A 14136-nucleotide genomic window follows, 5' to 3' on the forward strand; every position below is an offset into this window, starting at 1 on the left:
AGATCAAAATCATTATATAACAAAAATTACTGCAATCAACAAGTTAAAAGTGAGTGGCAGCAAGCAGTTACAAGTTACAGTTACAGTTACTTGATTTAATGTTGAAAGAAACTGAACCAGTAGTTGTGTTAGCAGAGCACATTCTAGGAAAGCTAACAGTCTCTAGTGCGCAGGATGCCTGACAGGATAGGTATTTATGTAAAATGGGTTTTTTTTGGGAAGAAGTGGAACCCAGATTTGAGTCCTACAGCTTGCTTTTAGCGATGACATGAATTAATCATTCGAAGAGAATGGTGGCTATTTTTAATGCAGTCCTGGTGTGGGGCATGAATGAATTGCACCTGTTTCTATCTGCCTTCATGTGCATTTAGTTATTCTTGCATTTTCCCACAGTCACTGACGAGACTAAGGTCTTGCCCATGTTCATTTTCCATACCTAATGCCAAGTTCAATGTCAGCAAATGGCTGTGCAATTGTTTGTAGCATGCCTGCTCTCTGTTTTCTGTCTCAGCAGTGTGCTTTGTTATCTGTAGTACTGCTTGTGCCTGCTTTAAGTTGTTGATCACTGTACAGTTCCAGACTGCATGTGACCCTTGGCTGGAGAGCAGTGTGCAGATACATGCCACATGCACTTTTGGTTTTACACCAAGAGATCAGAGAAAGGAAACATAGAATCACCAAAAGATGAACTATTCCCCTCTCCACAGACTGGTTCTCATGCTATTAATGTCACGTGACCCACTTATCGAAGACATTGTAAGTGCATGTAGTCATAAAGCTACATGGCTTCATGAAGAAAATTTGTTCCTTTAGCTAAACTATGAAAAAAGGAGATGTATCTGCATTAGGAATGACAACAACAACAGTAATTATTATAATAATAATTATTATAATAATGGGTAGCACATGCCCAGTAAGGTACTTAACCTGCCTCCATTAATATCTAGCACCATAAATGGTAAAAGGGTGCTACAGTAGCTCAGTCAGTCACCCTGCATACAGACATCTATGAAGCAGCAAATATCACACAACCCGCTATTTCAAACAAATACAACAGCACAGCATCCAATAGTGAGAGGCAGAGACCAAGAGGCCCCCATGTAGGAGGGGAAGCAAGTATGACATGGTTTCTATGGAGGGAGACCCTGTGAATGGCCTACAACAGCCAAACCTCTTCCACAAAAAGACTGTGTACCTGCTGACAGGTAGGACAAGTCCTTCCTCAAATGATAAGAGCTTCAAACTTCTCTTATATCTCTCAATGAAAATATCTCATATTATTTTCACTAGCAAACTGGTGATGCATTCATGACAGATGTAAAATTACAATGCAGATACGTCTGAGATGGTGAGACTGTATGCACTTCAGCAAATCTAGACCAATAACTACTTCAGTGCAATTTGTAACTGTGTAGAGGTCTGGCTAGACTTCATTTACAGTTACCCAGGTAAATGAAGTAAATGCATGCAAAACTTGCCACCACTGGGACCAGCTGAAAGAACTAGTAATGGGGGTGTCAGAGAGCATGCATATTCTAAAGGCATGCATTGAGTAAAAGTTTTTTTACAGTATCAGACAACCTTGCAGGGTTTTGAAAGGCTGCCATGGGACTAGGGGTATGGAGCAGGGGATGGGGCTAGCTGTTGGACTCATCACAGAGATTGGCATCACAGAAGAAACGCGAGCCCCGTTTGGCAGTCCGGGCCGTAAAGGGCACGCTCTTCAGTACTAGGAAGGGAGAGAGGAGGACCAGAAAGAGAAAGAACACGCATGGTCATGATCAACTTTCAGCTCCACTACAAACAACTTCTATGATCGGGGTCAGGGCCAGGTCAACTGATCCTGGATCAGCCCTGCTGGAATGCCTGTTACTTTACGTCCACTGCCTGAGTGAAAGTGCTTCACTGTGTGCCACTGCTCCTCTCTGTTCCACAGCAAGGGCACAGGCCTGGATTTCACACACAGAACACTCTGCCATAGTTCCATAGGATTCATTTGGATTTTGTGATCACATATAGAGAACTGAGCTGGAAGTGGGTTTGGTAAGAAAGCTGTTATTGTAGCAGCCACTACAGAAGGGATCTTTTCTTAAGGGCTATTAAAAAGCACCTACCTTCTCTGAGAACAAATAGTGCTTTCATTTAACATAACTGACAGATTAAAAACACACCAAGCAGATGGCCCTTGGTAAGATGCTGACAAAAAACTGAGATAATTACTGTATGTAACATTTAGGCACAAGGAGGAATTCAGCAGGGGAACAGCCTGTGCAGCGCAAAGAGATCTGAATGCCAGTGCCAGTCCAAGTGGCCCTGACCGTTCCACCTGTGATGATGTCCTCAATGGTTCCATCCTTGCCCTCATAAACGGGACGGTGATCCTTGGCCTGCCGTCTGCGCAGTTCTGCTATCAGATCCTGCTGCTGCCTCTTCTTCTGCACCTGGGCCCCACAGTCAGACAGGACATACTCACATAAACACAGAGCAGCTGAGCAGATGCAAATATCAAACATGTGAGAGAACCAGGTGGCCGTAAAGGTTAGCATGGAAACTGAATGTGTTGAAGTGTGATTGCATACAGGGCATCACTTCTTCCATAGAAATAATATTTCTATTTCTATTTATATAGCTACTATGTCAGGTGACTGTACATCAAAGGTGCCCTATTTTACAGAGCAGTGTATTACATACCAGATATCGTGCTGCACTCAATTCAGACTTATCCAATAGACCGATTACTGCAGAACCAGACCAGCGCTGACAGATCATCCAGGCTTTGTGAACGGCCGACCCTACCTGTAGCTCGAGCTCACCTTGGGGTCCTGCTGCTTAGCCTCCTGGGCGAGAAGTTTCTCCCGCAGGGCCTCCTCCTGCTTCTGTCTCTGCTCATTCTCCTCCACTGCGTCCTGGGGCCGGTGAGAAAGAAGCAGAGAGATGTCAAAGTCTCTGCCCTGGGAGGAAATGTTGTAAAACCACTTCCTCCCTGAACAGAAACAGAGTCTGTGCCAGGCAGGTAAAAGTTTGGACATAACTAAGCATCATTATGTTTTTCAACAGCTGAAATGAAGCTGGGTAGAAGTTAGAGGAGGGAGGCTTTCGGTGGAGGTAAGGGTAGATGCATTCATAAATCCAGGTGGAGAACAATCTCAGGAAGGAAGCTGTCAAGAGGGGCAGGGATGCGCTGATGTAGAAGGGGTGTGGGGTGTCTAAACACCATGGCTACCAGACCAGCTGCGCTTTCCTGTTATTTGGTCTTGGCGTCCTGTGGCAGATGGTGACCGTCACTCTGTCTGTCTCTGTCTCTGTCTCTGTCTCTGTCTCTGTCTCTGTCTCTGTCTCTGTCTCTGTCTCTGTCTCTCTCTGTCTCTCTCCCTGCCTGGGCAAGGCCCTTCACCACACACAGAGTGTAGAGCGAGATGCTCTCTGACTGAAAAAAATGTGGAGCCCACAGCACTGAGTTGCCGGCCCTTCAGAGTGTTGCCAGATTGCTCTCTCACAGCTGTTTTTGTGAGCAGAAGTTGGTGTGCAGGGCTGTGTTCCCTTACAAGCCTTTTTTCACCTAATGTGTCCATGAAGACATGCACAGTGTGCATCCTCTCACCTTGTAGGCTTTGATGAAGCGCACAAAGACAGGGAAGAACACTGACGGAGGGGTGGTCTTGGCGCTCTCCCCAAAATAGCACACCACGTTGCTGAAGGACTCCTGTAGGTCAATAGAAAAGGACCACAAGAGAAACATTTCTATATCCAAGTGTTTCTAATGTGCCATACTGCATTACTTCAATTAAGCACTGCCCTCAAATACTGGAAACGCAGCCCTTAAAGCACTGTCTCATCATCTTGAAGCTGCACACTAGGATACGAAATACTAAATCCCTGAGAAATGGTGTGTTCTTGTCGTAATGTAGTGCTATACCGACTCCAGTATAGTGTGTGCTGTACTGGTCTGTAATGTAGACAGTGCTGTACTGGGAGTAGTGTAAAGTGTGTGGTTGGGGTCTATAATGTCGACAGTGCTGTACTGGGTGTAGCGTGTGATTCCAGGCCTCTGCTGAAGGCCAGCACCTCGGCAGTCTTGGCATCCCTGTGTAGTTTGTCTAGCTGTGGCTCGCTGGTGTGGAGGAAGCTCCTGAGCACAGCGTGGTCGTGTTGACTGCACTCTCTCTGGATTAGGTCCATCCCCCGGCCCAGCTCCCGCACATCCAGCAGCACATTCTCCAGGGACACTGAACACAGACAACCGCATGGTCAACCACTCCTGAGAAAGTAACACGCACAGACAAAGACACATTTCCAACACATCATATAAAGCACATTGCACACATTAATATATCACTGTGGAGAGCTGCGTGATTTGTAGTGTGCAGAACAGCTGTTGGTTGCGTGTGAGTATATCAGAGGAGTGCACTTTCCCCATTTTGGCATGTATTTTGGGTTCATGAATCAGTTTTCACAGTCACGACACCTTTCAAAGACATCTGAGGTTGCTCTCAAATAAATATAATACATTTATATTATTATCATTTAGCAGGCACTCTTATCCAGAGTGACTTCCATACATATAGGTTACAATTTTATCTGTTTAATCAGCCAGATATTTTACTGAGGCAAATATGGGTTAAGTACCTTACCCAATGGTACGACAGCAGTGCCCCAGCAGGGAATCAAACCATTACTATTATCCTCTTATCATAAATTTTCCTTAATATCATCATTTCACATAAATATCCAGCTGGGGCATTCAATTAATGTTAGCCTCTCCATGAAAAGGCTTAACAAACTGTTGCCCCTTGGCGTACTCCGTGGTAAAAATGTTGGAGAATGATGGGGACACAGGATCCATTTTAGACCCATGTTTGGAGGATTAATGTGAATGAGTGGTAGTGCCTTCACAGAGAAGTCCCTGCTGGGGGGTGTATTTTTTGCAGGGAGGAGCTCTAGGTGCTGAATAGGATTGAGAGGTAGGCCAGCAGAGCAGAACACGGCAGGTTCACCAGCCCCCGTCTCCCACTCCCCACCCCACAGCCCCCAGCACTGGCCCCGTCTCTCCACTCCCCTGACCTGCAGCAGCTTTGTCGATGAAATGCAGCTCATTGTAGAAGTTGGCAAGCCCAGGATACTTGTCCCTCACAATCAGGGCGATGTAGTGCAGTAGGGTGAGCTTCCTGTCTGTGGACTTCGTGTCCAGCAGCTGAGGGCACAGAGGAGCATTCCAGCATCGATACAGAATTACTATATCTGGTGAGGTTATTTAGAGGGGCAGGGCACCAGGAACAAATCACAGTGGATAGGCTCAAATGAAAATGTTCCAAATATATAGTATATAGTAACTCTTGGGGTGCTGCATGAGGCCAGCAGTTGAATTACTCTCTGACAGGGACAGAGGTTGCATTCTTGAAGGCATTTTCTTCTAGGACATGTAGTTTGGGCATGTATTGACCTTGTGCTGTGACAGTGATCTGTTGTTACTATATATATAAGTCAAATTTCAGCATTTCTCACCACTGACCAACAATATAATTCAATTGGTGCTGAAGATTCTGCCTGCTTTGAGTCATAGTAGCTGATTAAGTAAGGCATTCTCTACTGGAATGGGTTATCATGAGTCTAAATATTGCATTCACTTTGGGTAAAATGTTCCAAAGCAACTGGAGCAGTGACATAATCATTTATAATTTCAATACAGAGAGGTGGTAGAGAGAAGACGTGACTTTTTTTACGAGGGGGTAGTGTCTCACTCACACACCTACACATGTATACTTTTGTTTTGGGTTTTTCTTTTGGCACCTGCTGCTATGTCATCACGCAGCTGACGGTCCCTCGGGGGGTGGGGCAACCTCTGGTTGCCTTCATAGGAGCTCCAGGTGATCAGAGTTATGGCGTGGGAATGGCAGCAAGTTTGAAATGAGTATGTGGTTTGCCTCCAAAGAAAAGGAGGGTCCAAGCTTGACCAACTCATGGGCACGAAGCCGAATCAGTGTTTGAGCTAGCGATGAAAGTAATTTAAGTTATGCGCATTTCGGTTGGTAAAGTAAAAAAAATAATGACGGCACGCCAGTGAACCACACCGCGACAGACGCCAACGCCATCCCCGTCCTCCCATGGGTTGAGGGATTTTTTTTTGCCTTTTTTTTTTGCACGGTGGGTGCTAACACTTTTAGGAAAAAGGAAACTTAAATAAATAAATAAATAAAAACAAAACCTGAACGCCTACAACGACCGCGGAGCTGGCCACCACTGCGGGGCAAGACCGAGCTGGCCTAGACTGACACCGAGAACACGGAGCCGAGGGCAACAGGTAGGCTCCATCCCTTCCAAGGGCCGCCTGGTGCCAGTTTTATTTAAAATTTTTTTTTGTACATTTACACTCACGTCAGGTTGCAGCCCTACTTCCCGTACACACTACATAACCACGAGCCGGGGAGGTAGGGAGTTTGTAACGCTTTGGATGTAACTCACACTCATGATCTGTGTACCCCTTTTCTAGAAGGCAGAGATGGCAGCTCTCTGCATATATATATGCAGAGAACTGCCAACAATTTCAACTGGAAATGACAACTGACATTTCCAAATGTCACAGAAACAAGCCTCTGCCCTCTGATTTGAAATAATTTCATTAGACTCACAGGATCAGCTACCTGTAATCACCTCTCCATTATGTTCACAGCCTGAACAGTGACAGTCATAGTTCTCAATTACTGTAAATTGATGAGATTGCAGGGCTTATTCATAAAGAGAGGTATCACATTTCTCAAGCTAGTACATCTTACCAAGTCCAGGCTTTGCAGCTTAAAGCCGTACACTGCTCCTCTCCGACTGCTGTTCATGTAGTTCCCCAAGGCTAGAATAATCTGTGTGAGTGAAAGAAGTGACATTGTCTCACAGCACAGAACAACTGTCACAATAACAGAAGGATCAGAAGTACAGCTTCTTAACAATGGATAAATAACAAGAGTGACTTTAACCAAACTTATCCACTCATTGGTGCCAAACCAGAAGCATAAGCCAAAAGAGGAACAGGCCTACTTAGTTCTGGTGGATGGATCACAGACAGTATTAAACCTACTTCAATAAAGCTGCAAATAATTCACATTACTGTCATTTAGTAGACGCTGTTATCCAGAGCATTTTACACAGTAATCACTACATTCATTGCTGCTAGACATGTAAAACATTTTTAATAAATGACATGATATGGAGGCCTCGCTCCTGAAACTACACAATGCACAATTGATACATTAAACTGTCTAAGATGGACAGTTCATTTCAATATATTTCGGAGTCACTTGAACTACTTGATGAGGACTCTTTACTGATGACTGAACGAGGTCTTTTATGGTTTGAGCACTGGGCCCCCTGTATACAACACAGAAGCTCACCTCAAGCATTCTTTTCAGCTTGGGAGAAGATTTCACAGAGGCTGACGCTGCGATGACGGCATTGAGTTGCTAAGTAAGGAGACATTTCATCCCATTAACATACATGATACATATCACAATACTTAACTCCTCTCCGTTGAAGCACAACACAACATCCAAATGTTAATATATTTATTGTTTTTTATGAAATCTGAATGGCCCTTGAACCAATACAGAAATATTTGGCCCAATATTTGACCTTTGCAGAGCCAGTGTAACCTCGGGGAGAGACTAGAAAGTGGAAAAGGGGGAAGACAGACGCCAGCGGAGGGGTATGGGGCATGTCAGCATTACCGGCGTGAGCATGGCGATGCTCTCGGCAAAGTTCCCGATGAAGGTGATGATGCTCATGCGCTGCGTGAGCCGCTCGATCTTGCTGAAATGTAGCATGAAGCGGTCCTCCTCGGCCAGCTGCTCGGGAGGCCGTCGCTCACGCTCATACTGCCGCAGTGCCTTGCTCTCTGCCTCTGTGGGCAGGAAACGTGTCAGGCACTCCACAAAGTCCACTGGCAGCGCCATCAGGTCGAACCTGCGGAGGGGGCAGTGCACCTTAGCTCTACCACTCAACGGAAATGGCCAATAAAACGGTACCTCCCCTTGACCAACGGGGTAGGTAGAGCATTTCTATTGGTAGTTGTGTGCTACAGGGACCAGCACACCAATGCCAGCGTCCCAGTGTGCTCCACCCCAAATGCAAAATTTCCTTCATTTCTCATCTGTAAGATTATATTTATAAAATAGTAACAGGTTCCCTTTCTTAAAAAATAAAAAATAAAAAATCTTAGCTGATTCACACTTTTCTCCTGTTTCCATTGCCAAAGCAATATTTTGAGAGTAATGCCAATAAATACTAATAAAATGGCTAGAAACATAGGTCACATTGTCCTCTGATGATAAAAGAAGGATAATTCACCAAGTGTATTCTTATTTTAGCATAAAATAGTAGTGTAGTGGTGAAGTGTTGCAATGTGGGAGTGTTACACTCTCTCACACTGTGGTCAAGGCCAAGGAGAGGAGAGTTTTAGTGTTGAGGGAATGAGGATTCCCATCATGTCAGTCACCTTTATTGACTACATCAGCATGGCATTAACACAAAACAGACTCATGCACACACCACATGCAGAGGAAGGCACTCACGTCTGGATGGCTTTGCAGATCTCCTCGGTGCTCTTGCTGGCTTTGCGCAGGGTAATGGCCAGGTTCTTGGAGCGGTTGACATCCAGCAGGGTGACCTTGTTCATGGCCTTCTGGGACACCTTAGTCTTTGGGCAGGACAGGTCAATCACAGGGTTCTGCGCTCGGGTCTTGAAAAGTTCCTCAAATTTGTCCAGGTCCAGTTCCTGTCAAATGAGGGAATGCCCTTGTTACAGTCAGAGAGCTTCTAATACACACACACACACACACAGACACTCTTGTATGCAATGGTACTTTGTATAGTCTGTATTTTGTTGGTATGGAAAGACATGGATGCCTGCTAAATGATATGATAAATATAATAACCCACACACACATACACACACAAAGCAAACATCATGTATGAATATATGTGAGATTCCTGGTCCTGAGTCCTGAAGTTCAGAATGAATTAGAGGAGAATGGGATGACATTACATCCACCCATTATACTGAGTCTTATCCAGAGTGCCTTAAAAAGCAAGGATGTGTGAGAACTCTATGATGGACACATAGAAGACAGCCTCTTACCTGTAGGACCCGCTCATCGTCGATCTCGTTGAACACAGTGCCATTGATCTGGTTGGGTTTGAGCACAGTCCAGTTGAACACAGGCAGACGGAACTTAGTCTTAATGGGCTTCTTTATCCTGATGGCTGCAGAGCAAAAATGGTGTCAAAGCAAAAACAAATTTCCTCTATGACCAGGGTCTGCTCTCATCTCAAGGCTACCAACAAAATGTCTTTGCACTCAAGTGTGTAATCTGCTACGACACATTCTGTCATTGTTACTGACAAAGGGTTGGTTAGAATCACCCACAATCAAAACTAGGATAAGTCATTAAAATAACTAAAAGGACTACCTCCCTTCCATAAACTCTTACCTGATAGGCCGACACTGAGAATGACAGATGGCGATGCTCCTGGAAGAGGCAGGGCCAACGGGGGAGGGGGTGGGACGAGCATGCACTCCCCTGTGGAATGAAAGTTGAATACTGCTATTATATTTTCAGCCCACACCTCTTCAGTCAATTCTTTGAAGAACTTGCTTTACAGGCTTCAATGTTCCATCTAACCCACCACCACACCACTGAGAAAGCATAAGACTGAGTTTAAAATTTCCCAAACTGTAAGCCAATGGAAGAGGAGAACTTTAGGCTGATGATTAGAATGTCAATAAGCACCCTGAAAGAGAGAAGCAGCCAATGAAACAAGGTTGAGGATTTACTGAGCTCAAAAAGCAATATACAGACAGACAGATGATAGCTTAGACACAGGGCTTATGCACAATGCATTTCCACCTTTTGCCTGATGTAGACTGTTAATTTCCAAAAAAAAAAAAAAAAGTTAAACTAGACAATGTATTGATGTGACTGTTTACCAGGCACTGCATGTCAAAGTGAGATAGCATACAAATGCTCATGTCATACCTAAGGCTTCTGACATTTTGCATCACAGATGTAGAGATACAAGACTAGGCACAATTCTATGTCATACATTTGACATTTTAGTGAATTTGACTGAGCTGCATAACTGGTTACATAAAGAGCCAGGTAATGTTCATTCTGTATCATGACACGCTGTCAAAGTAACCCTCCCAAAGCAGCTGAGAAAAGGAAAATTCCACAGGACAAACACCTTGTTTAAAAAACATCTCTCTTGAATGAAGATCAGAGGAAGCCATACTGTCAACCAGGCACTGACATGCTGTCTCAGCCCTCTAAAAGCGAAGCCCAGCTGTTTCCTCCCTGGTGCAGCAGAATTTTCCCTTTCCTGTCTGAGATGGTGAAGCCCTTTCCCTGCCCATCTGCCAATACACAAAAGTGCTCCTCATTGCACTTTATGTAGTTCTGCAGGTATCCTCTGATGGAGCCATTACTGGCCACAGCTAAGGCTTGGTGCCAGTTGTTGCTTCTAGCAGCAGCTGGAGTGAAGAGGCAATAACCTTTGTTTCTGTAATATTGAGATCCATTTTGTTCATATGTTTTGTTCATTTTGTTTTGTTCATCTGCTACCTTACTTCAGGCATTTGGCCTTCCCACCTGGTTAAGGGATTTGCTACAAGCTCCAGCCCAAAGCTCAGGAGGATGTAAGGGAATACTGTACCTGACGAGGGGGGTAAGGGAGGGGGAGGTGGTGGTGGTGGGGGCAGGGGTGGGGGCTCAGCATCCGTGGGGATGCCCGTTGCGAGAGATTCCACCATGGGCAGCTCCACGCCCTCCAATGCCCCTGCCACTGGTCCCACAGCCCCACCCGCGGCCATACCGCCGTTGGGCTGCTTCCATAGGCAGATGCTGCCCTGATGCTCCAGCTCCTGCAGACGCTTCTCAATGTCAGACTGCCGCTGGAACACCGCATCCTTCTCCTGGATCATCTGCCTCAGGGTGTGGACCTGAGAACTGGCCAACTCGTACGTCTCCTTTTAGACCACAAGGTGGTGACACAGAGCAACATGAAGCAGCAGCATGAGGCCACACTCCAACAGTTAGTTAAATTCCCTCAGAAAAACAAAAGGTGGCCAACAATCAACTCAAGTCTAACAAGTACAGTCTGGGCACAGCCTGGTGCCTTAAACCAGACATATTCCCTGAGTTTCACATTTCCAGAGCAGTGCTCTGTGACCGCTTGTGTCCCACCTTTATGGCTGCCAGAACCTTGTCTTTCTGGAGGAGTTGCTTTTCCAGGTCGGCCACCTTCATCATGGTCTCATTTTCCACCTCCAAGAGCTTATCTGTCACCTGCCAGACAGATGGGGATGGTTAGCGAGAGAGGGAAGGAGAAGCTCAAGGAGAAGGAGGAGTGCAAAAAGGACAGGCTGAGAGGGAGATGGGAGGAAAATGAGAGCCTGAATATGGGAAAGAAACAAGAGAGAAGACAGAACAATGGAGACTGAGAGGAAAGGAAAGTGGCCAATATAGGGGAATTGATCCTGTAAACAGAAAAGCAGGCATTTCAGCTCCACACCCTCAGACTCTCCCTCTCTCAATCTCACTGTTTCTCTCATTCCTTCCATCAGCAACATCAGTAAGACGTCAGAGATGCCCAACAAGATGACACAGCAAATGTAGCAGAAAACTTTGCTTTTGGACTAATCTAGAAATGTCAGTGACTTCTTAGGCAACCTCCCTCGTAATTCCCAAACCCTGATGGCGGCGTGTCTCCCAGTGACCTTTTTATGACAGTGTTCCAGCAGAATGTTACGCTGGAGCGTGGGATACAGTACTGGCAGTCCAAGTGAAGCCAGAAGAATCAAACACATTGTTTCCCAACACAGGCGTCTCCAGTCAAGAACTGCAGGACAGACTAAAACACTGAGAGAGTGCCTGTCACCGACAGTGACACACATGCACATGAGAAATTCACATGGGACCATCACTCTAGAACCACCCCCCAGTTCAGGCTTTTTTTTTGCACAATTGAGTTGGGATAATTTGGTTTGCATATTTTTTTGAGGGGGATTCTATTACGAATGTGCCCTGCAGATATCCCTATTGCTGTTCAAACAGGGGTACATATGTAAAGATCTATGAAAATGTGCTTCAAGTGGGTTGGTGTACTAAGCTGAGAGATACAGACGGTGTTCATCTATATTTGTGGACCGCATGGCTTATGATGGTGACATCAGCAGGAGTCAGTTCCCAGCAATCTGAGTCTTTCAGCATTGGAGAGTTTTATGTAGAACATTTATGCAATATCTAAAATGTCCAATTGGTCACAAACATGTCCGCTTGCCCTACTGAGCGGTGACGGGTCAAACCTGAGGCATTGTGGGAAATGTGATCATCAGAACAGTGGCTTTTATGGTGTTGTGTGGCTAAATCAATTGTTTCACATCTGTAAAATATTTTTGTTAGTTTAATGACCATAGAGTAGCTCTGAGTGACCAGAATAATGGCCCTCCCATTTAAAGGTGCTCTTGGCTAAATATATCTGTTGTTACAGATTTATCCAATAGTATGCCACACATTTAAACAAAGCAAATACCTCATCTGGTTGATATCCTCAGCAAATTCATGTTACAATATAACAGGGGCTCTCCTAATTCTCAGGGCTGGTTCAGTCATTAACCCACAATTGCTTCCCTAGATGTCCAACTGTATAAATGGATAAAAATTATAATAAGAGCATCTGTTAAATGACAATAATGTAATGTTATATAATATCCATTGTTACCTCTTTACCTGAACCAGCAAGGAACACATTTTGTGAAAGCTCCCCCGTGATCTCTGGTAAAGTATGCACCACTGTCAATGCATATCTTCACCTCTCTGTCCAGTAAACACTTAATGTGAGCTTTATTATTTTTTCATTTTGATCTCAGTATATTTTGGCCATCCTTCACTGTGATTACTAAGTGGCCTGCTGGATCTCCATTCTGCATTTTAAAAAAGGCTTGACAAGCTGTGACCCTGGAAATAGTATAAGGCTGCATATGGTGAAAAAAGCAGAAGAGAGGTGAATGCAATTGCTCTCGCTCCATCACCTTAACCCTTTTGGATGTGACAGTATTTAATGCCACGTAGCATGTGTGTTACGTTGCATGGTTTGTTATGTTTTCATTAGCGTTATTAAGCTTCTCATAGTTTTCACCGCTGCATTTGCTATACATTGTAATGTTAAATCACTGTTTCCTCAAAGCTAACATTAGCTAGAATTTTTCCAATCTAGTGTTCTAATCACATGTGTGAAAGGGCTAATCACACCAGTTTGACTGTTTGCATGAAAGGGTTAAGTACCTTGCATAATGGTACAACAGCAGTGCCCCAGCAGGGAACTGAACCAGTGACTGGTCAGTTACGAGCCCTGCTCCTTACGACTATTCCACACTGCTGTGCACATTACAGCTAAAGAGCTCCAAAACTCATGTGATGGAACTTTCAGCTCAAAAACAGAAGGAGTTCTGAAGGCACAGACCACTTTGGGTATTGAAGCAGAGTCTCACATGAGAGAAGTGCTCCTCCAGCTCCTCCACCTTCTCCAGGGCCACATTCTTGGTCTCGGCATCCTCGAGCAGCCCCCCCACGTCAAACACGTTGTCCAGGTATGCCTGGATCTGCACTGAGAGCTTGTCACTCTCTGTGTGTCTGCACTTCTGCAGGACAAACAGACCCAGTGATTACTACTAGTATGATAATTATTGCTGTTGCTGTTGTCATTATTATTACTGTCTTCCTGGAATCAGGACATTCTATCAATTCATTCCAAACCAGGAATTAGCCAGAATGCTAACAGCTACTGTTTCAGTACCAGTACAGAGCACAGTGAAAGTAATATCATGTGAGCTAATCCTGTGCTTTAAATGCTATTCGGTGTTAACCTAACGTTATGTCTTCATTACTTTGAATTACAGAAAATGTGTATAAAGTATGTACAAGTATGTAGTCCACGCTATAGTAGTCAGTGGAAAAACTGCTAAGGGGCTTTTAAACATGCTATCACATGCTGGCTATCCCTTAGCCAGCCCCTCCTGAGGTCACTGCAGGTTATGGCACTGTGACATTCCCTCTGCTCCCTGTGAGGGGCTTGTTTCATATTGGGAAACCAGGC

The 14136-nt window shown here is 44.9% G+C and overlaps 1 protein-coding gene across 1 annotated transcript in view; it reads right to left on the minus strand.

The window, feature by feature from the left end:
* Nucleotides 1-935: 935 nt before the first annotated feature.
* The window catches only part of LOC118778885 (formin-like protein 3), a 46586-nt gene continuing 33385 nt past the window's right edge, over nt 936-14136 (minus strand). The window contains exons 12-26 of the mRNA XM_036530672.1: nt 13532-13681; nt 11226-11327; nt 10696-11008; nt 9474-9563; nt 9122-9246; nt 8556-8758; nt 7713-7947; nt 7380-7448; nt 6771-6851; nt 5062-5191; nt 4066-4226; nt 3602-3703; nt 2814-2906; nt 2327-2441; nt 936-1729 (exon numbers count right to left, since the gene is read on the minus strand). Of these exons, the coding sequence (XP_036386565.1) occupies nt 1638-1729; nt 2327-2441; nt 2814-2906; nt 3602-3703; nt 4066-4226; nt 5062-5191; nt 6771-6851; nt 7380-7448; nt 7713-7947; nt 8556-8758; nt 9122-9246; nt 9474-9563; nt 10696-11008; nt 11226-11327; nt 13532-13681 (2061 nt within the window). The 3' untranslated portion in view covers nt 936-1637. The remainder of the gene's footprint in view (nt 1730-2326; nt 2442-2813; nt 2907-3601; nt 3704-4065; nt 4227-5061; nt 5192-6770; nt 6852-7379; nt 7449-7712; nt 7948-8555; nt 8759-9121; nt 9247-9473; nt 9564-10695; nt 11009-11225; nt 11328-13531; nt 13682-14136) is intronic.

The sequence above is a fragment of the Megalops cyprinoides genome, chromosome 6 (genome assembly GCF_013368585.1).
Source record: "Megalops cyprinoides isolate fMegCyp1 chromosome 6, fMegCyp1.pri, whole genome shotgun sequence".
In the NCBI taxonomy this organism is placed as follows: Eukaryota; Metazoa; Chordata; class Actinopteri; order Elopiformes; family Megalopidae; genus Megalops; species Megalops cyprinoides.